At 35.4% G+C, this 24,979-nt stretch overlaps 1 protein-coding gene across 1 annotated transcript in view; it reads right to left on the bottom strand.

Annotated features, from left to right (window-relative positions):
• Positions 1-6,279: 6,279 nt before the first annotated feature.
• LOC110033682 (chloride conductance regulatory protein ICln) overlaps positions 6,280-24,979 on the bottom strand; it is a 35,818-nt gene continuing 17,118 nt past the window's right edge. Inside the window, exon 7 of the mRNA XM_020737736.1 lies at positions 6,280-6,431. Within this exon, the coding sequence (XP_020593395.1) occupies positions 6,369-6,431 (63 nt within the window). The 3' untranslated portion in view covers positions 6,280-6,368. The remainder of the gene's footprint in view (positions 6,432-24,979) is intronic.

The raw sequence follows: 24,979 nt of genomic DNA, 5'->3' as shown, positions 1-24,979 counted from the left end.
TAGTCTCACAAAACATTTTAGCATCCCAGTTGACCAAACTATGAGTAAATTAAGATCATAGGTTAACCAAAAAAGCCATGAAAGCTCAAAGAAAGTGATTAATGACAAAATATTATGAAGAAACTATAATAAAATTCACTAATCCCTACATCACAAAGGCATGAAGAAATGTTTCGCTGCACATTTAGGAAAAAAATCTTAGCAAAAAACACCAAGAGCGAATTCATTGTAAGCAATAAAAAAAAAGATAAACTTGCAATAATGGGTTCTCTCTACAAAAGCAATGTCTTTCCCTCTCATATGATTTCTCACAACTCACAAAGCAAAGAAAAAACTATCTCTATTAGGTTTACACCAAATGAGGAAAACAACCTTCAAGAGAGCCCTTAAAATCTCTCCCAAACTCTCGTCTGTTAGACTCCAAGCTCTCTCTGCTGCAGAAATCCATCCTAAAAGCCTTAAGATTTGATTTTATAAAAATATTCATGGCTTGGGACATCAAATTTTTTTTATAAAATGATTTTTCGTTCGCCAGCGTGCTCACGCCGCTTTCTGGCGTGGTCACACTGCTAAACTGCATGGGTCAGTGTGGTTGCGCTGCCCTACTGCTCCAGATGGCATGGTCATGCCAATTCTGACATGGTCACACCAATTATATTTGATAGAGAGAGTGTTCATGTTGATTTTAGGTGTGGTCACGATGTTTCGAGGCACTTTTTCACTTTCTTTTCTCATTCCAACTTGTTCATATTCAGCCCTAAATTCTACACAACATGAACAAAAATCCAATATCAAGTGTAAATTTATGCTAAATACATAGAAATAATATGTAAAATGTAAGAAAAATAGCATGTAAAATCACTTAAAACTGACGCATGTCAATGATATCATAAGGTATAAGTGTTTGGTTTCCTCGACTCTGAACAAGATCTAGCCACTGATGGTTGAAAAAGTATACAATGTGTGTAGCGTTACCTAGATGTTGTAATTGAATTACTTCTTCAAGTATGTCTTAATAGCTAATTTTGCTATCTGTGTGTGTGTTTCCTTTAATAGTGACACCATATTTTTATGTCTTCTTTCCTTCACACCAGGAACACGGATAAAATCTATAATCATTTGCATCACATATCTGCATGTCAACGTTGCAATTAGGCCCCTAGGTATGATATAGTAATATTTAATTTGTTGTTTCAGGAACACGGATAAAATCTATAATCATTTGCATCAAATATCTGCATGTCAACGTTGCAATTAGGCTCCTAGGTATGATATAGTAATATTTAATTTGTTGTTCTGTTGCTTTTATTGTGGACCTTTAATAATTTTAGAACTACAGTTAGTCTAACTTCAAAGGTGAAAATTATATTACATACATGTGATTTGAAAAGTTGATTTAAAGTGTATAGTTTGAACCATGTCATAAATTTTGTTTCAACTTTCCTATTTATTAGTAACTCATCTTTCATGTTCAAGCTATCAATAAATAATCTACTCATATCACTTTCATTGTTATTTTCAAATTAATTAGTACATATATAACATTCTCAATAATAAATGAAAGTATTGAGTTTGTGCACCATGAATCTTACAGTATAAACAGTTGGACTTCATCACAATTCATTATGACATATAATATAACTATTTGAATCTCTTTATCGCTTATATATTATGTAACATGCTTCCCTGATGGCTCCTCTGATATTTGAAATATAGTTGTTTCTGGCTATGAAGGTGTCATCTACATAATGACATATTTGATGTCATTGCTTAAAATAATAGGAGTAGAAAGTAATTGTCTCCTGCAGCAAAAATGTTTCGCATATCGATCCCTCGGGATGTGCTTTAATCTTAACCATTTTTTATTATTTTATTTAAATATCCACAGCACAAAGATATTTTACATTGAATATTGTGGTAGTTTGGTATGAAATTAAATGCAACTCGCAATTGTACACATCGGGATGACACACCTCTAGAAAGATCACATCCATTTATACTACACTGGACCCCTGAGTATAGCATCACAACATAGAAGTATAAGCATATGCTCCATAGAGTCAAAGAAATCAGGAGAAAATATTAGCTCGAGCTTGGATAATGATAAGGGAATACTCGCACAACGATTTCTCAACGACTCAACATTCAGAGTCCATGCACACACATTTCTGAAGAATATACTTACTTTGATCAAGTGATCAAGCACCGGCTTTAGCAGCACCTAAAATGTAATAGGTAAAAAGCATTACAAAAAATATAACAGTCGTGACTTTTCATGCCAAACACACTCCCTGTTCTTATGACAAAATAGCATCTCAAATTTGAGACACGGCCACTAAGAAATTTCAAGGAATTCACTCACTCAAATATTATTCTCTAATGATCTAGTTTAAAACGATATGTAGCTCTGGTTAGTTTACTTGCATTTTTCTCTAGAAGTTCTAAGATTCTCCTCTTGCAGCACTATTTCAGGCTTTAACATTATCTTTTTGTTTTGCACTTGATATCCATCACAGTACTGAAGATATTATAAAAAAATCCTTCTCAATATGCATAATATCGAGGTTATGTCCAATCATATTAGTATTTCAGTATGGAAGATCCCAAAATATATTTTGCTTAGTCCAGTTGTGTGTGACACTGAAATCAAAAGGATGAGTTGAAGTTAACTCTAGTCTCTCGGTGATCTTTGGTACTTCAGTGATCATCTGCAATATTTTGATTTCAATTATTTTGGGGGTGAGCTTGATCTTTCAATCTTGTTTTTAAAGAATGCATCCATGTTTCTTCTAAATGGGTGATCACGACCCGAAAATCTTTGGTGACAGTTGAACCAACTAGTTTTCCTCCATGTTTCAAAGTAAATGTCTTCAACATATCCATAAAGTAAGTACAAGCCAGTTTCTCGGTTGTGCTCTAACCAACCAACTAGTTTTCCTCCATGTTTCAAAGTAAATGCCTTCAACATATCCATAAAGTACAAGCTAGTTTCTCGGTTGTGCTCTAACTAGCTAGCATTTCATAGGTCTGGAAATCACTAATTATCCACATAAGAGCTGCTCTCAGTTGAAAATTCTATTTCATAGAGATGTCATGATTAAACACGCCCATCTCCCATAACATTTGAAACTCTTCAATCAAAAGTTGTAAGTTGACGTCAATTTTCCTTTTTGAGCTATTCGGACTTGGTATGATCAATGTTAAAAATAAGAACATTGCGGTCATACACATATCAAGGCGGGAGGGCATAAATTGTATAGTGTAACAATTAGTGGCCAACACTAATATGAAATTGCGACGTGATAGTACAGGGTGAATCCATCTGCACATAAGTCAAGTCTAACATTGCATGCTTCAGCCGCAAAGTCTGGATAAGTACGATCAAAATGTCTTCAGGTCTCACCATATGACAGATGACACATGGAATTAGCATCAATATATCCAGTATTGGGTTAGGTCATGTGAGGGGTTGTACATAGAAACAACCTCTGAAGCTGGGGCATAAGAGGAAAATAGTAATTTTTTTTTTTTTTTTTTACAATTTCGCCTGATTTGTTTTGAATCTATCGACACCACAAAATTGACAAGTTGTCTTAATTGCGTTGACCTTCTAATAAATCATGCAACCATTAACACGACAATCAATCTTCTTAGATTGTAACCCTAACTTTGAAACTAATTTTTTTTGTTCTATATAGGTCATCAGGCACTAAACTTCTTGTAGGGTTTATCTCTTTCAATAATGTTGCTACTTGATTGAATTTTTCATTGGGAATGTTAAAATTAATTTGATGCTCAACATTCTCAGTGCCTCAGATAACTCTGTATGTATAGTGTAACCATCTCGTAAAGGTTATTGTACAACGTTCACTAACTCATAGCTATTCTAATTTGTTGTTCAATATTTCACTTTCTAGTGGAACACTCTCAACAAAATGAGCTCTATAAGCATCATTGACCATTTCTTTGTATGTGTCAGGATCATATCCTCTGTATGTGTCAGGATCATATTCCTCTACTGGAGGGTCATAACTTGATGAGGCACCTTTGTGATTGTGTTGAACTTCTGTTTGTTGCTCGTTATATGCAATCCAGCACCAATAATTTGGTTTGAATCCCTTATGAGGCCCAAGATACACTTGATTTTTGTGCTTCGCATAAGGAAACCACAACTTACCCTCTAAACGATAAATGGACAGTTATAATGCCAACTGCATGAATTTCTCAACACCATTCATGATCTCATCAGAGAGTCCTTTTCATCTTGAATATAATCTGCTATACATCCAAGCTCTCAAATTACAAATATTCATCTGCAATATAGATGTAGTTTTATAGATCAGTGCAACTATTACAGAAAATAAAAATTAGTTAATACTGACTAATATTTGAAGTTGACGTTAATTGGTTAAGCAAATCTCAGAATCTACCAAGGCGCATCAATTGGTCGGCATATAATGTGATCAAACCATGACTAAGACATCTCTATCTAATCTTTTCCGACAATCCGACAGTGGATCTATGACAACTATCACGTATGTGTCCATTTATCATTTTGTCTCTAAGCGTCAAGGCACTCATGCATCCACCTAAGCATTCACATCTCAGCAACAATTACCTTTTTTTTATGATTCCCTTTTAAAGGCCAAAAAATCTACGTTATAGAGCATTCTAAGCAATGTCATATAAAATTTTTCTTGTAGTATAAGCGGTACTTTTCTATCACACCAAAGACCCTATGCATTCCTCCACTTCAACCAACCAACTTGAATTCTACAAATAAAATTCCAATCAATGTCACCGTCACTTTGAAAAATAACTCGATGTATTCCTCCACTTCAGCCAGCCAACATGAATTCTACAAATTATAATATCCCCATTTATATTGCCATCACTTTGAACAAAATACTTGATTTATTCCTCCACTTCAACCAACAATGTGAATTCTACAAATAACATCCCCAAATATATCGATATCACTTTGAACAATAGACCTAATGCATTCCTCCACTTCAACGAGTCATTGTGAATTCTAAAAATAACATCTTCATCTATATCACTATCACTTTGAACAATAGAACTGATGTATTACTCCACTACTTCAACCAACCAACTTAGAATTTTGCTAATAACATTCCCATCTATATCAACATCACTTTGAACTATATACCCGTTGCATTACTCCACTACATCACCTAACCAACTTTAATTTTACGAATAGCATTCCCATCTAGATTCACACACATACCATTTAATACTTATGCATATACACTGTTAACACTTAAACTTCAATTCATAAAGAGATTTGCACACATATCACTAAAATCTTTTATATATACATACCTAACACCTAAATTTCAAATCTCACATGCATACTAGAATTTTAAGAGGAAAAATGAGGCAAAAAACATTACCTTCCTCGATCGGTCACAAAACCAAGAGAGAGTGGCGACGCTGTCGACTAGGTCAAGGGCAACCGACAACAGTTAGGGAGACAACAACCGACAACGACAATGTATCAGGAGAGGGTTTCGGTGTCATGAGAGGGAGGAAAGGAGATGTGCGGGTTTCGGCGGCCACGGGGGAATTGATTTCCAAAATATCATTTTTAAAAATTAAAAATATCAATTTGATATTTCTTCATGGATTTTCAAAATATCAATTTTAAAAATTAAAATTTTAAAATCATAGAGACATGTCAATGCTTTAATTGAGATTATTCTTACCCTTTTGGGAAATATACACAATAGTAAAATAACTTTCATCTTAACCAAAGTATTTAGGGAAAAATGATAGTTCATGCATACATAAATTTTAAAATATTTATTTATTAATTAAATGTTATAAAATAATATTTTTTTTATTGTTTGAGATAATATTTTATTCTTGATATTCTATTCAAACTCTGGTTCACAAAGACATAAATCTTAATATCTTTATATATTAATTAATTTAATTACATAATTATATATTTTTATTTTTTGAGATGATATATTACTTTTAATATTATATTTAATAATCTAAAAAGAGATTTAAGTTTTTTTTGTGGTGGTAGAATTCTCATCACGCATTATTACTCACCAAAGTTGCAAGGGTTGAAGGAATCATCCAACTCCTACAATGGTTAAAGTAGAGCACCAAATATGCCCACCTAGGGCGTTTGTTTAGAGTATAAAAAATAGATTTTTAAAATTTAAGAAGATTATTTGTAAGTAAAAAAAACATACTGTACTATAATAGCGCTAATTTCAAAATGGAAATGTAAATATAACATTAAAAAACGTCGTATCTGCTTTGGACAAAAACATCAGCAGGCATTTGACAACAAGATTTTAGTTTGGATGTGAAAGAAAAGAGCAGAATTAATTCTAAATGTGATTACCATCTTCCATTTCTTCAGCATCCTCAAAGCGCTGATCATTGATTTGGAGCTGCAGGAGAGGACGGATTATGCAATCAGCCATGGATATATAAGCTTAGTTATGGCAGCTTAATAATCAGATAAAAAAAACATCAACAGAATGAGAGTGGATAAACGAATGAAATTGAGGCATAAAAGGTGATTATAGAAATTAAAGACATATTTGGATACAAAAATCTTCATTTTGTTAACGGACGGGTAAAAATTCCTGGAAATAAAATGTGACCCAAATGGATTCAAGTTCCCTTGACCGCATAGCATTCCCGGACTAAAATTTGAGATTCCGTCAAGATTCTTGCAAGTAAAAATCACCTCAAGAAATAAGGAACTTCGAATGCAAATCATCAAATGAAACTTTTACAATTGCGCAATTAGATGTGTTCTCTTAGGGCAATTGAGCCCACAATCACATTGAAGCACGTCTCAAACAACTTGAGCAAGATGTATACCTCACATTTAGTGAGGTGGATTCATTTAGATTTTTTCCCATATTAAATGGTTTGACGCAACCAGGACCTAGCCTGCACACTCTCACGATGACATCCCAGTTAGCCACCCTAGTGCCGCCAAACTGCTACTTAGCCACCCTAGTGCCACCAAACTGCTAGTTACGCAGCCGCAGCCACTGCCTACTGCCGCTGCCACCTCAGCCTCCAGTCGCCGCCTCCTGCACATGGTTTTCTCACACTTATAAGCCAGCTATCCCTAGCGCCGCTGTCGCTGCTGCTACATGTTGCTTCGACCTCCACCACCACACCCACTAACTGATGGTTTTCTCACACTTATAAGCCAGCTATCCCTAGTGCCGCTGCCGCTGCCGCTACATGTTGCTTCCACCACCACCACACCCACTACCTATTGTTTCTGCCACCTCGTCGCCATGAGTTGCTTCTAACACCACTATCGCCTTCTCTTCTTGTTGTTGTTGTCATTGTCATCAACGCTGCCTCAACAAATATTCGTCTTCCAAGTTCCACAAAATTTTCAAGTTTCCACAACTTTAAACCCTATTTTTATATGTCTTTCAATATTTACATGGGTTCAATTTTTTTTTTAATTTTGAAACAATATCGTCATTCTAGGGCTTTATAAGAAATAATTAGAGCAAATGATAAATCAACAATGGTCATCGAAAGTATCTGACATTGAGATGGTGTGCTAGTGAACGATGGAGACAACTATAAGACATGGTCATTGGAAATGGAATTAGTATGAGAAGACAGTTAAAGGTGCTGTAAAGATGAAGAAACACATCTCCGACTTTACATAAAAATATTGCATCATGTACCAAAGTGCCAGAAACAGTGAGAGAAAATTTGATCATATATGAATTACTCAACAATGTCAAAGTATTTTGCATACTGATAAATTGATGACAGAGTTGATGTCAGCTCTTACTACGTGAGTGCAATGTCAAGAACTTATCATCTTTGCAATTAATATCTAGTAAAGTTACAAAAATCTCCTAGATCACCATATGATAAATAGGGAGGATGACATAGATCATAGAGGGGGCAATTGGAGCTCAGGAGATGTCCTCAAAGCAATAGTCAATAGGCACACAAATTTATCTACATAAATATTGGGAGATTTTTTTATGAGAATGTCATTCCATTCAATATGGCCACCTCCCCTTCTTACTTCAATATATGATCCGTTCAATATATGCTTATTGGGAGACTTTACTTCCGGTGCATGATTTGAGCACATGGGCGTTGAAGGAAGAACCAAGTAATACAAAGAAGTTCATAAAAAATATTAAGATTACTTTGATTCTGACTGAAGTGACAATCATTTAATATGGGTTACCGCACATGAAGAAAAAAAATGATTAATACTTTGGTAAATGATTGATTTCATGGTACAAATTTTATGAAATCTGAAGCATTTGATCAAATTAAGGATATAAAGAATAATTTTGGACTACTTGATGAAGAGTTAAAAAGGGATTAAAAAACATTTAATAGAACAAATTTGTGAGCGATAATACTAGCGCATATAGCACAGCTGGAAATAAATTTATGTCACTGAGAAATCACCAATATTACAAACCTTATGTTGCACGCTAGATAGACTTGAATTTAGGTAAGTTTTACAAAAAAAATATTAGTAAATTCATTCAATCATTCTTGGGTATTTCTTTTAATGCTAAAATTTTCTAAGGAATACAGGTTCTTTTGTAACGAGATTTGTTACAGCCTATTTGACTCAAAGCTGTGCAATAATATTCACCATCATTTAATAACTTAGTTATGCATGGGAAAGGAAAGCTAGAAGAAAAAGTCAACAAAAAAAAATTAAATGAAATTTTTTGATCTAGCGCACACATATGCAATAGAAACTGAAAAGCCATTAGCTCAAATTTTGAGGAGGGTAAATATAGAGAAAAAGTCAGATATATGCTTTATTTACAATGCAGTGGATGAGGCTAATTAGTTAATAGAATATAACTTAAGAAAAGATGTCAATTATAGAGATTTAGGATATCATTGATGAGAAATGGGAGCTTCAGCTCCACTGTCATTTGCATATTGTTAGATATTTCATTAACCATCAATTTTAATATACTAAGAATAAATCTAACAATCCTGAGGTCAAGTTTAGGATATATACTATTATATGGATAGATTGATTGCTGTCCAAACTTAGAAAGTAAAAACTGATATGCAACTTATTATATTTAGAAAAAAGTAATGTTTATTTATATTACGGGAAGCTAAAGATACAGCTCCAAAATATTTTCAAAAAAATTTTTAATATGAATGTGTCTATTAAAAAATAATAATAATAAATCTCCAAATTCTAAATTTTTAAGTTCTAAGTATAATGTTTTCTTTCAAAAATTGAATGAAGAATTCAATTGGGTGATGAAATTCCAAACTTACAATATTTTGATGTTAAAATTTTAGAAGTTCATGCTTATCATTTGGATGTGAGTGCAACTAGAGCATAAATAATCAAGTTCACAAAAAAAAACAAAAAATCATTTAAACTTAATTATGAATTCATTGGTCGACATCATGTATAATAAGAGATTAAAAAATTTTGAAGAAAAGTGTTAGACAGAAAATGAAAATCTCCTACTATGTGAAGATATAACAACAGATGATGAATTGACAACAATGGGGTCACATAATCTGAATTACAATGAAAAAATTTAAGCGCACATCAAGCATATGGCAATAAGAGATGAAAAGAAAATGTATTTATATAAATATACATGCAAAAAGATGCAGAACCCCACAATAACGTGATTTTGTGGCTTGTGGAACTCCCACGATCACGAGAATGCCAAGTAGCGCAAGCTTTCCTTTTCTTTTTCTTTCTTTTACTTTTCTTTCTTGTTTATTCTTCCTATTCTGTTTTGTTTTTTTTTCCCCCTACCCTCTTTGTTTCTTAATAGGGTAGTATTTTCTACTGAGAGACTACTCATGTGTGTCTTTTGTTGTTTTACGCAGGGATCTTTTGTTTTTTTTTTTTGTGTTTTGGAGGTATTATCTAATTTATGCTTAGGAATGGTATATCATCTTCCTTTTGCAAGCGGTGTGTCTATATCTTGCTCAGATATAGGAGGTGGAACCTTCTTGTCGCCCGTACATTGTCGTTTCACCTTTCTATAGTTGTTTTTAAGTTTGAATGGCAGCCAAACTCCAATCTGCTGTCCAACAGCAGGTTTCACCTCTCATCTCCTTTCAAACGTTGCCAACTGCACCTATTCTCCTTCTCGTGTCATTCCACAACAACCTCTCCGCAAAACCAGCTTCATAAACACCTTTTAAGAGCCCTTGAATGGTGTCATTACATCAGAGCCCGACAATCCCTAAAATTTTAGGAATTTTTTTTCCTACTCCTTTCTGAGCATTCACATAACAAAAATCTTCCAACAATTCAATACTCTGGCCATTCCTATCACAATTCCTAGCCCTACCTAAATTTTCAAAAACCAAATTTCATACCTCCACAAAAAATTCACCCTGATACAAAGCACTAAAACCAAAGCCCCCGAAAAAGATTTGATTAATATCACCCCCACATCTGCCAAAACACTAATCAAGAAAAAAGAACACAATGTCGCCTAAGAGTTTCACCCAAAGATGTCCAGGAACTTACTATGAAAAATATATAGAGAGAAATCCTTCAACCATAACAAATATTTGCCAACTTAGAGATGAGACAACCCAATGAAGTCACTCGAAATCATAATGGAGACCGCTGGATCGAGAGAAGAACGTAAATCCCCAAAAATGAAGAACCAATGCCCTATCAATCTGGCATGGATATCTACACAGCAGGCAAAATTTTGAAGTGAAGGTTAGCTTGCTGGATTTTGATAGTCTCATGGATCCAGATAAGTTTATCAAGTGTCTCCAGATAGTGGAACTACATTTCAGCTAACAAAAGAGTCAAACTGGTCGTTGTTCAGTTAGGAAAGAATACTTCCTTAAAGAGGGAGAGCCTGAAACGTCTTCAAAAGCGTGAAGGATAAATAAAATCTTTATTCGTTCCAAAACAAAACGAGAGATACAGCCCAAGTACCTATCATTATATTACAGGCAAGATGTATTTTTGTAAATTCACCGCTTATAGCAAAAAAAAACTCAGTAAAAGAATACACAGCTGAGTTCAAAAAACTCTATGTTGAAATGTGAGTAGCCCAAGGAAAATAGCATAACACAATATCTAAATGTAGAGTTGTGGAACTAGCTCAACAGTTGAAGAACGCTTGCAAATCAAATCAAATTTTAGATCGAATCAAAATCTGCTCGATATCAATATGTCAAGTTGTGAGCCAAATTCAAAGATCAAATTTATTTTGAGCACATTATGATCCATAGTTGATATCCACACACACACACACACACACACACATATATATATATATATACCGATCCTCGTCCTCATTCTCGCTTTGTTAAGGTTCGCCTATGGCGATCCCTAGTTTTTTCTAATTCACTGCATTTTCGTCGAACTGTTTCGTCCTTGTCCCAGTCTTTCTTCGTCACGTCGCAGCGTCTCTGTTTCATCGTTTCGATTCAACGGCTCTCTCAACAGGTCGTCGGGCTCGAGGGCATCTGTTCAGCGGGTTTCGTCATCCCGATTCAGCAGCTCTCAGTTGCTTCTCGCTGCGGCTTTTGAGTGACGTTTGGGAGGTGGTTTTTGCGTTGTTCCGAGAAGTCGTGCTCGGGGGCGTATCTTAGTTGCCGCTAGCTAGTCTTCTGCAGCTCACAGAGGGGCTTTCCTCCGCTCCTTGCTCCCTGTTTGGTTTCGTAATTTGCTCTCTGCACCTCCATCTATTGGACATGGCTTCGGACAGAACGTATGTTTCTGCCCTTGCAGGTGCCCAAGCCTCAGTTACGCCTAAATCATGCTATTTTCATCTTTCGTTTGAGTAGGAGGAGGACATCAAAAAACCTGGTATGGAGAATGAGAAATTTGTTATCTTTTTTACATAAGCTGAAGGTATTCATTCAGTTTGCTTCCTCTTATCGTCTGAATTTAGTCGAGAAATTTCTGTATAGTCATCCCAAAATGGAGTTGATTCGTAAAAAAATTGAGCTTATGCACCTTGTTGGAAAATGAAAAATTGGACTTTTAGATGGAAGACACTCTTATTCAACTTAATAATGAAGAGGATTACACGTTTTTATTTGCTAGAACGATTATTTTGATCGATAACAGAGCAATGAAGATTCTAAAATAGTCTGTGAATTTTGACCTACAGACGGAACCACCAATCATTTCGGTTTGAATTCGTCTTCTTGGATTGAAATTTCATTATTTCACTCAAAAAGTGTTGTACTCTATAATCTTAGCTTATGGTAAACCACTTAAAACGAACATTCCTACTTTTAATCTTTCCCGTCCATCTGAAGCCAGAGTACTTGTTGACAGAGACATCATTTCATCAGCTTCTGAGGAGATTTGGTTGGGCACACAGCACCATAGATATTGGCAAAAGGTAGTGATTGAGTTTTTTCCTTCTTATTGTTCGAAATGTCGTATATTCGGTCACTCCAGTTCTCAATGTCACCATCTACACCCCAACTCAGACCAAAAAAGCAAAGTGCTCCACTAGAGGCAGAGAATTCAGTTCCTCCTGTTCAGCTCTAAGTTATTGACACTATTATTCGTCAAAAGGAAACCCCTGAAGACGTCACTAACCTCGCAGAAAATATGTCAATCATTCAGTCTTCACACAATATTGTAGCTCCCCCGTCTTTGGAACCTCCAATCGTGGGGGCGAGGGAGATTCTTCAGGCCCCACCTGCTCTAAAACCTATCATTGATATTACAGGTGGCAATACTTCTACTGCTTCACTACCGGCGCATCAGGTCGAGCAAAATGTTAATGTTTCTCATACTCATGCGGATCATGATGAGCAACAGGCTACAACTGTTCGACCACCTTTGGAACAATCCATTGATTATATAAGTCAATCCTCGGATGAGGACTGACAGGTCTACACGTCTAGGAGGAAGAAGAATAATAGAGACCAACTTGAGCTCAAGAATTTGATGGACGATACTTTGGTTACTTCGGGTAATGGAACGCACCTTACCAATCTGTTAGTCGGCTTCCTTCCGAGAACTAGAGGTAAAGAGAAGACTAAAGTGGGACGTCCCTAGCACTTTTACGCCCACTGGTGGCTTTTGGTTTTTTATCCTTTTTTGTGTCTTTACTTTATTTGGAGTTGTGTGAGTTGGGTCTTGTTTTAGGCTCTCATACAACTTATCTATCTTTTTTCTCGTAAACTTGGCTCGATTGAGTCAGCTCGGTCGGTAGGCTCCACTGCGAGATAGGCTACTGTACTGAGTCAGTTTTCCAGAAGAGCTCACTCATGTCTCGTTTACGGTCGAATGACTTGTACATGCAATTGAATTAGTTAGTCATTTTCTTATCCGCTTTTTTACTCGATCGGCTTTGTCCTACTGTCTTAGCTTGTCCGGCTTTAATGAGCCTCAAGACCTTTTTGCAAGGGATTTGCCTCCATTGTTTTCTTATTTTAGAAGATCAGTGCAAATACTCTTTTGATATATATATATATATATATATATATATATATAGGTGTGTGTGTGTGTGTGTGCATGCATACATGTATAAATGTATGCATGTGTGTGTACACACAAATAAATAAATATATAAATATATATATATATATATATATATATATACATTTTGAAGAAAAGCCCAAGTGATGATTTTATTGAAGTAGAAAAGATACATAAAGGTTGTATGAGAGGGCTCAATATAGACACCCTACCCATACGATAACAATTACAGTAATACCTCAACAAAAAGATACAGATAAATTCAAAAAATTAAAACATGTAGAAAACAAAAGCTAGAGACAAAAAACATGTAGAAAACAAAAGCTAGGGACAAGCCGGTTTAGTCTTGCATTTTCCTCTAGTTTTGAAGTGTCGTGTCATTGTCAGGAGTAACCAATGTATCATCCATTAAATTTCTAAGTTGGAGTGTGCCCCCAGCTTTCTTTAGGTAGGTAAGTATCGAACCCATTTATAATATTACTACCTACCTACCTACTAGGGTTCGAACCCGGGTCAGATGGGTCTTACGACTGACAACGTTGTTGTCTACTAACTTTGCACCTATATATATATATATATATATATATTATATTAAATGCAATAAGCACATTAAAAATACTTCTATATTAAATATTTGTATATGCATGACTATAATGGAGTCACCCATTTATGATATTAGCGAGGTAATGTTAAGATGTCAAGTAAATGAAAAATGATAGTAATATTGAAGTATATAAAGGGGTACAATTTTTAGACGGTGCTCTTTTGACGGTTGGACAGATATAGAATGATATAGATATGTTATTGATATAATAAGATTTATTGAATAGCAACAAATGTTTATACTGATTTATTAAGGACTTAACTAACATGTATATTGTTTTATTTTCTTTTCTATTATAGTGGTTTAGGAGTATCTATTGGTTTTGTTTAGCTTGCTATAGTGGTTTAGGAGTATCTATTGGTTTTGTTTAGCATGCTGTTATTTTAAACTAATTTTTCAGATTAATTTAATTGATTAAAAGATAATAGATAAAAGAGAAAAATATTTATAGAAGATACGAACAACCTGTAATGAGGTAAATTTAATTATATTGTCTTAATTTAATATTCTTTGGTGACTTTCATTTTTAAAATGTTATTATAGAGAACAAATATAAAAAACTTAGTTTCCATCGTTTGACTGAATGTACCTGTCATGATTAATTCCAAGCTCAGGATCGGGTGGTGAAAAATGATATCAGAGCCAATGTTTAGGATTTTTTAATGTAATATTGATGAAAGAACCTAGGGTAATTATGAGAAAATTTTAATAATATTTTAATAATAATATAATTAAAATTTTAAGTTAACTCAAATAAATAATTATATTCATGGAAGCATAGAGATAAACTCAAAATTATAGAAGAGATTTCAAAAAAAAATGAAATACAACCTACTATAAATGTGCACACGAATGTCATGACTCGGATGATGACAGTGATAACTAAGCTGATTCAGAAGTCCAGATTGCAGCATATTAAAAGTGATGCACCTGTTGTGGATAGGTACTTAAAGATATTTCAAAATTTACGTCCACCATTGTTTAAGAAAACTGAAGATTCGATTGAAGCAGAGAATTGACTGATGTGAATTGCAAATATATTAGACAGTATGGCTTGATCAGATGATAGAAGAGTATTGTTAGCTACTTTTGTGTTGGATGGAAAAGCTGAAAAACGATTTAGGCAGTGTCATAACAAGCTAGGGGGCATACCCAACAAGATGGTCAGTTGAGAGGAATTCGTGGAGCTATTCAAAGAGCAGTTTGTACCCCTATCCGCTAGAAAATAAATGCAGGACTAGATCATCAAATTTGTGCATAGAGAGAAGATAGTTATGCAATACAAAGCAGAATTCACTGCATTGTCAATGTATGTGACACAATTGATCACTACCTAAAAAGACAAGTGTTATAGAATCCTTTTGGGATTAAATGATTTGATCAGATAAACACTGGTGTCTTTGGGGATCGGTAAATACTCAATATTATTGAAACGAGCTAGAAGAGTAGAAATCAATTATCAACTTTACTCAGAAACTTGAGAAGCCGCACAAGACAAAGAGTATTGATGAAAGAGAAAATATAGATCAATCAGAATGATCCAATGGGAGAAAGTCCGAGCACAATTTGAGTGGATTTAACAGAGATAGAACTCAGAGTATTGTAGTCACTTGTGTCAAATGCGGAAGACAATATAAAGGAGAATACTTAATGGGCTCTAACACATGTTATTGGTGCCATCTGTTTGGTCATATAACAAGATATTATCCATCTCTTAGTCAGAAGAGCACTAAAAATAAAAAAAAGCAGGTGGAGCTCCTTCATAGAAGACTGCAGGTGGGCAGAAAATGATAGTTAATAGCTTCAGTTCCTACCAAGGTCAACCAAGGCACTATTTGACCTCGAGTTTATTCCCTCACTCACAGAGAGCCTAAAGAACCTACTGCTACTAATGGTGACGAGGTTCGTTGAGTTTGGAATTTTCTTATATATAATGGTATTTTCTTAGCAAACTTTCTTGCTTCTAGTCGAAGTATAGTTGAATAGGCTTGTATCGAGTATAAGTACTTATCATCTTAATGAATGGTTCCAAGTTTTCATCATGAAATTTATAAAAAATTAATATTGAACTGCTTAATGAGTTGTAATTTGCGGTTCTTATTTAAATTTCAATGACTATTTTTTTTTATGTGAGGAAGATTGTGACGTCTCGTTTCGAAACCTGAGGAAACCCGAAGAAGTGGAAGCGAGAGGAGTCAAGCATAGGAGAGAGGAAGCGAGGGGGTCGATAACCAAAGAGATGAGTTCTCCTTATAAATCGACGTGAGACGAGAGGAGAGGCGAGAGCTCTCATGCATGCGGTTAGAGCAGAGGAGTCGGCTTCGATGTCAAGCCGCGATCGAAGGAATCAAAAAGAAAGATGTTGCGGCTCTATAGAGGAGCTCTCGTGACATTGTTAAACTTTAAGTGGTTCAGTGCAAAGGGAGCAGTAAGGAGCGAAGTTTAGCATCACACGAGAAGGCAGAATAGCTTGCAGAGAGAATTTTTTCTGCGTGTGGATTAGAGCTCGACCGAGGTAAGCATTAATAAAATACTTTAATTGATTTAATAATAAAATTATATATTGTAAGGATAAAATTTTAGTTCGCTAGGTAGGCGAAGTGTGCGAGCTAGAGGAAGATTGACCCGAGAAAATGTCAACAACAAGCCTTTATCCCACTAAGTGGGGTGAATCCTTTTTTTCTCCATTGTGTCATATTTAGCTTCATTTAGTTCTAATAAATTAAGATCATTTTTATCGATATGATCAAATAGTTTTAGGTCTGCCTCTGTGTTTGTTAACATAAATAAAATCTAAAACATTTATCCTCCTAACCGGATCATCAAAAGGTTGAAGTTTAATGTGACCAAACCATCTTAAATGACTCTCTAATTTTGTCAGCCATTGAAGCTAAACCAACCCTATCACGAATATATTCCTTTCGCATTTTGTCCCAAAGTGTCAAGTTACTCATCCGCCTAAACATTCTCATCTCTGCAAAATTTAAATTTGTTTTATGTTTCTCTTTTAAAGGCCAACATTTTGTGTCATAGAGCATTGCAAGTCTCACCAACATCTTATAAAATTTTCCTTTCAGTCTAAGCGGTACTTTTCTATCACAATAAGCTCGGTGCATTCTTCCACATCCCCATCTATATTACCAACACTTTGACCAATAGACCCGAGATATCTAAAACGTTCACACCTTTTAATGATTTGATCACCATAGTTACAACTCTGCCACTAGAGGTACTACTACTAAAATTGCATTCCATGTATTTAGTTTTAGTTCTACTCAAACGAAGGCATCTAGACTCCAACGTAGACCAGCATAATTCAAGTTTTACTTGAAAACTTTCACTAGTCTTATACATAGTTCAAGTTTTGACTCGAGAAAACTTTGGTAAGAAAAATTTGATTTTATATTATGATATAGTTAATGAATTTTAATAGCAAAAAATAAATATAATTAGGTTTTAATAAAGTAAAATGATGAAAAAAATTAATACTTAAATAATATAAAGTTAATAGTTAATTAAAATAATATGAATAAATTTAATTCTAGCAATATAAAGATCATATTTATTGTAGGCATCAATTTTAGAAGAATCGTGATTAAGGAAAACTCAAGAAAACATTAATTGTTATCGAGGTGAGTACTCATACTTTTAACCTATGGTAATATTATCAAGGTGAGTACTCATACTTTCAACCTATGGTAATATTTTAATTTTTCTCAACTATTTTGCATTAGTAGTGAATGTAAATTACATATCTTTATTTTTATTGATATATATTTTTCTTTGTTGGTCAGAGTGTTATGAATGTTTGTGCATGATGGACTATAATAGTCACCCTTTTATGATTCTAGCAGAAAAACGCTAAGGTACTCATGTGTGCAAATGAAATATAATAGTGACATTAAAATATGTTAGGTGATTCAATTTTTAAACGGTGCTCTTGTGACGATAGAATTGATATAGAATAAGATAGATATGTTACTGATATATTAAGATTCATTAAATAACATCAAATAGTTATATTCATTTATTAAAAGCTTAACTGACAGGCATATGTTGTTTTCTTTTCTCTTGTATTGTTGTAGTTTATGAATGTGAGTATTCACTGACTTTACTTCCTTGTTATTTTAAACTAACTTTTCAAATTAATTTAATTGATTAAAAAATGAATGATAGATAAAAAAATATTTATAGAAGGCGCGGACAACCTGTTATGAGACAAATTTAATTATATTGTCATATTTTAATTTTCTTTAGTGGCTCTTTCATTTATAAAATGATATTTATAGAGAATGAATATAAAAAACTTAGTTCCCATTATCTGACAGTCTGCACCCATCTTGTTTAATTCGAAGCCTCGGGCCAGATTGTGACAATATCAGCTCCGCTCGATGAAGACAGTAAATACTAGGCAACGACAATGAGCTGTCAGGAGTTTATTTATCTCAATTGTCATCAAAGCCACCCAAATACTGCTTAATCATAAATTAGAATGTGTCAATGCATCCGGAGGGTCAAGGCAATCCAACAAAAAACCTACTATAATAAAAAAAGACCTAGCAAGATGAAAACAATGGATTGTTGGTACGACACATGCAATTTTGACCTGAATCACATTAAATGTCACCAAAATCGGTCAAATGATGTTCGAATGCAAATATACGTGTCTAAAGGGTTGAAATTGCATATGGAGTCTTTTATGATCGAAATGAGCAATAATGTTGAAAATGACAAACTGCTAGTGTGACACGTGTGAATCAAATTCAAATCACCTCAATGGGCATCGAAGTTGCTCAAACAACGTTCGATCGCCAAGCAGAACATGAAAGCGAGTCTGGAACTTAAGAGTTCTCTAGAAATGACATTATCTAATCTCTGCACACAAAGTGACGACAATTATTTCAAGACAACTAGCAAATCAAATTGTCATAAAATTGAGATTGACAAGGGTTGAGAGAATTAATGTCAGCACAAATTTTAAATATATTTAATATATATAATGATTATAATTTGACCATATCAAAACTCATCATACCAACCTCCCTGCTACAAAATCAAATTGTCACAAAAAATTGAGATTGACAAGGGTTGAGAGAATTGATGTCAGCGAAAATTTTAAATATATTTAATATATATAATGATTATAATTTGATCGTATCAAAACTCATCATACCAACCTTCCCTACTACCAACCATCCGCCCATAGTGGAAATCATGAAATTCCCATCCATCCCACTGACTTGTCCGATCTCATTTGTCCATGTCTCAATTAAAAAAAAAATTTGAAATTCAAATCATTATACTTCTCTCCGTGCACAGGTCACCAAAGCTTCTTCTAAATCATTCCTCTCTCTCTCTCCACTGCCTTGTACAAATCTTTCTCTATTTTCTTAGTGAAACTTGACTTCTTCCTCTCTTCCGTGTCTCGCCTCTTCGGGCTAGCACGAAACCATAACAGATTGCCTCAGGCAACATCCCTCTCCTTTGTTCGCTGTAACTGAGCAAGAGCACTCCATCTCCTGCCTGTTGCCCAAACTTCTCGGCTACTCCACCTAGCTGGATTGAGCCCTCCACCTGCTCGACCAGCAGCTCTATTGTAACTCCACCTAGCCGGATTGAGCCCTCCACCTGCTCGACCAGCAGCTCTATTGCTTACCCTCAATTTTTCTTCCTCTCATTCCAAAGTCCTAACACCCCCATCTACCATTCAGTCTCTCCCTCTTATTCTCTAGCACACAAAGTCACCCCAATAGCATTGATGACTTTACTCTCCATCTTCCAGCTACACCCAGAACCCAAGCCAAACTCACACACCTCATCCGCATGCTGCAGCGCTTAAACATGCCCAGCAATGCTTTATTGCCTCTTCTACACAAACTATATCATCCAGTTGCTTGCAACTCCACCACTATATGTTCCTCTACTCAGACAAATCCTCCACCAATGCCACCGTTGGTGAGTGCAACTCTATATTATGTTGGAGTGTCGTCTGTGTCAAGCCTGCTTAATGGGCCAATGAAGAAGAATAACGGTAGGTCGAGGAAGAATGCACCCAGATGGTTGCGTGCTACAGCTGAACCCGACACCAATCTCGGTGTCTATGCCATCGAGGGAGTATTTGGCACTAGTAGTGATATCCATGAAACTAGGTAAAGGTGGCCAGAAAGTCTCTTAACGAAGCATCAGCCAAGAATCAAGTATGAATCTCTAGAGGAGATGACGACATGCTTTGCTGACGCAAATTTCACATCTCATGTAATCATCGTTGCAGCTGGTGAGCTAGGGAGCCAAAAGTTGCAGACCGTGCTAAATTTGTGAATGCCCATGGGGGATGTATTAAGGGGCTATTACTATCACAGGCAAGAAGAAGCTATACGGAAGGTTGTACATTTATAGTTGTTGGTGCCATCACACGCCCATGCATTCTCTCACTTGTGATCCCTTCACATTTAACACTGATGACAGTGAAGCTTACTGAAGCAGGATGCAAAGTCATACAGATTAGTCCCCAGTGCTTTTGAAGTTTCAGCAATACCTGAAGTTCAAGCATTCAATTTCAAGACATTATCATATCATGGGTTCCCAACTCACCACTGAGCTCACGGAATGGCTTTACTTACCACCTATTTGCGTCAACCATAATTAAAGAATCTATAATTGAAAATAGAATGCATCATGGCTCCTCATTGGCAGCCACTATATCACCTACGGCCAACTCTAGCCTGACAACATATATATTTGTCTTGCCAGATTTATTGCCATCACGAATAAGATATTTCAAGCCCCCGACACGCTTTTTTCGACATATTGGGTTAGAGATCCATTAGCATCATGTCGACTCAATAGGAGGACTGATTAATTTTCTTATACATGTACCTCAAGCCCTATGCACGCTTTTTTAAGCATGATCGGTTAGAGCTCTATGTGTTATTCTTTTATGCAAGCATAAGAAGCCCCATGCACACTTTTTTAAGCATTGTGAGTTTTAAAGATCCCCTGACCATAGTGCTACAAGAAACTAATTATGAACATTATTCAAGCGTGGTAGGAAGGTCTTAGCTTCCGGATGCAACCCCCCAACAGAGGATGATGCTAGAAAGCAACTAAAATGCTAACAAATTTTAGACTAACGCAGAACAAAATCAAGACATATAAGGCCTGATATGTATTTGAACAAATATAAGACTGAGTGAAAAAAAATAATCTGCAATAAGAACGAAATTGAATATCAAAAAGAGCATTCAAAGAACTATTAAAAGAACTTGAAGATTCACTCGGCATGTGAGTAGATTTCCTATATTCACCGTCGGATCCGCAACTCCCCTATACAAGCAAACAAGACAAATTTCGAAAAATAAAAAAAAATGAAATCTTGAACTATTCTGAAGCAAAAATATTTAATGCAGGTAGCTAAATTTTGAAAGGATTTTTAAGACCCGCACTTTTTTAGTATACTCTAATGCATCGCCTCAAAAAATACGCAAGCTCAAGACAAATTTCGAAAAAAAAAAATGAAATCTTGCACTATTTTGAAGCAAAAATATTTAATGTAGGTTGCTAAATTTTGAAAAGATTTTTAAGACCCACACTTTTTTAGTATACTCTAATGCATCGCCTCAAAAATACGCAAGCTCTTCAAAATCTATGCACATTAACGAATTAGCCAGCATGTGCTCCAACCAACGTATATAATGCTCAACGCTTGGTTCGATAATGTTGCATGAACTTCATATGAGTTTATATTAAAATTTGTTCTATCTCGATATGTGTGTACATTATATAAGTTTTATGAAAATCTTTATTTTCAAAAAATTAAATTCAACATCATTAAGGGTAGCATGCTGTCGACCGGGTCACTCTATCTATAGGGCAAAGTGTAAGTCCCACCTTTGATCAATATGATCCTCCTTGCCAAGACCAAAGTTCATAAAACTGAGCCCCCACTTAGCTACTCCAATCCTCATCTTTGAAAGGACTGGAGTTGACAAGATTAATGCTCAAAAAGCATTCAAATGATAATCATCAACTGCAATTATAGTTATAAACATTTTTTAATATTTTCAATGATGGTCGTGTTGATAGAAGATTTCAACCATAAGAGTTCACTTTTAAAATTTATTTAAATAAATTTAATTTTCTAACTCAATCCTCTATGAGCAAAATAGAGTCAACAAGGCTCAAATTTGTCTAAATCCCCGATAATGGGCATCATATTCATTGCACATCTTAATCGGATGAGTCTATCCATAAAATTATGTCATCAAACCATAAAATCTAAAATTATTCATGCAAATTTTATCACTTCTAGCTAAAAAAATTCCATCCATCTTCTACAACTATTTAGCAGGGTGATAAGTTTAAAATTAATCTATGTTCATAATGAGCAATTGTCATGTCAATTATACTACTAACTTTACACACAAAACAATTACGCTCCATTAGGTAGTTTGGCAAATAGGCTCCATTAAATGATTTGGTCGGTAGACTCCATCAAAAGGTTTGGTCAGTATGTTTTATCAGGTGGTTTGGCCAATAGGCTTCATCAGATAGTTTGGTTAATAGACTCCACAATATTACGATCATGGTTATAGCTCATATGTTCCCAATGATTTTGCTTATTTGAGCTCTAAATAATAAGGAATATATGATGCAGCATAAAAGCCTCTTAGCTAAGGTGACTCGAACTTGTTCACTTAGAGAAATATCTACCCCAATTCTACAATATTCCCACCACTCATGGTTGTTGACAAGGTTTAATTTGTTAGTTTGGGTCGACTACTTCCTTTGTCTGTGTATACCAGGGACCATGAAAACCCAGGATGACAAAACTATATGACTTTATCAGATTCATCATCATTTCCCCATCATCTGCTCAAAGCTAAGAGTATGCTACTATATACTAAATCTGAATACTTAGAGCCTAATGACTAACCTTAATCAAAAGTGCTATGACGTCAAAAGGCGATAAGGAGGGGTAATTAACCATAAAGACTTAAGCCTAAAGAAAACCTTGAACTCCATATCTCAAAATCCTCACAAAAAATGAGGACGAAATTTATGGGTAGTGTCTTATCTAATGTTTTATCCGCCTTCTAAAAATTTCACCAAAAACCTTATAGCAAATTTTCTCTTCCCATTTTCATTTCTTTCATTTTGGGAAAATTTGTTTCGTCAATGAATAAACCAGTGCAAGCAGGGCTGGACTAGACCCAGCCGACCGGCCCACTCCAGCCTTCTACTGGCCGACCGGCTCAGCAAGAGGGGGCGGACAACCCAAGGCAGCTGCAGAATATTCCAGCCCCTAGGTTGGACGCACTACAGCACTTCACGTACGCGAGAAGGATAAATTCTAGGATTTTTGGGTGGAAAGTTTGAAGAGTATTAGGAGGGTTATATTAAGGATAATAAGCTAAGATTTGGGGTATATTTTGTTTGGGGTTGTAGTTTTTCTTCTCTTCTCGTGGTGTTCCTAGTGACGTTTTGGGTTTGTGGAGAGACAATCGACCTCTCAGACAATAGATCATCGTTGTATCTTATGTGTTTTCTTTAATTTTAAAAAAAACAGCCCTAAAGAAAGTTTGTCTACCTCTCTTTTGCAAATTATTCATTGTTTGTTCGCTCTTTTTGGTTACGGATTGTATCAAATTGGTATTAGAGCGAGACCTTGGAGGGATGGAAGCAAAGGAAGTGGTTGTGCTAGAAGGAAAATTAGGACAAATCATATCGACAATGGACGAAAGTTTCCCCGATTTTCTTCCATAGAGAATAGAATGGAGGACAGATTTGAAAGCATAGAGAAAATGCGAGAGATGATGAAGAGGCTAGTGGAGCTGCAATAGAAGACCCTGCCAATCGCTCAAATTGCAAACACTAACCAAGAGTTGATTAGGGAATCATTAGTCATAGCAAAAGGGAAGGAGATCGAATGAGAGGATAACGAGGAGAATATCATCTACCACCAAGAGCGCCCCCTTAGGACTCCGAGAGGAGGGGCAGTGCAGACTTCCGATGGAGGAGGTTGGGCCAAAAATTTGGGCCAAAAATTGGAGGGGTGTTGCAAAGGAACGAAAGAGCACGAAGGGAGGAAATCGGAGTGGGGTATAACTATGATTGGAGGGGTGTTGCAAAGGAACGAAAGAGCACGAAGAAGGGAGGAAATCGGAGTGGGGTATAACTATGATCGAAGTAGGAAGCTACACCACAAAAACATAGGGGGAAATACTGGAGGAGAAATACATTGGGGTGGCGAAACAAGGGTCAGAAAACTGAATATGCCGATCATTGAGAGAGAAGATACACATGGGTAGGTCTATCAGGTGGAAGGATACTTTGCAATAAATGGGTAACTGAGGAAGAGAAGATCATGGCGCCAGGAATATGTTTGGAGGAAAAGGCTCTAGCGTGGTTCCATTGGATGGAGGCAAGATATCTAATATAATAGTGAGAGGAGTTTAAAGATTGTTTATTGGAACGTTTCCGAGACATCCGGGAATGAGACATACAAGAGCAATTCTAAACTCTGACTCAGTAGAGGATGGTCATAGAATACAATGAGAGTTTCGAGCCCTTGTCGAACAGCTGAGGCGTATTTCTGTTGCCGCGTTGAAGGAACAATTCTTAAAGGGCCTGAAGCCTGACATCCGAGCGGTTATCCAACCATTGAGAACATGTGGATTGAGCCAAATAATGGAGCTCGCCAAAGACAAAAAAAATGACAAATTAAATAAAAAATATTTCTCTCACATTTCATAACAGAGATATATTATGAATATGCTAAAAGAAACCAAAATAATAGACTATCGGTAATGAGAAGATCTAACTTAACGAAGACAAAAATTGAACCTGTGAAGAAGAAATTAATGCAAACACAAAAAAAATATCAAAATTTAATAGGAAAACTAATC

This window comes from Phalaenopsis equestris, unplaced genomic scaffold (genome assembly GCF_001263595.1).
Source record: "Phalaenopsis equestris unplaced genomic scaffold, ASM126359v1 Scaffold001255, whole genome shotgun sequence".
Classification (NCBI taxonomy): Eukaryota; Viridiplantae; Streptophyta; class Magnoliopsida; order Asparagales; family Orchidaceae; genus Phalaenopsis; species Phalaenopsis equestris.
Note: the sequence above shows the minus strand (reverse complement) of the source record. Positions and strands in the feature narration are given on the sequence as shown.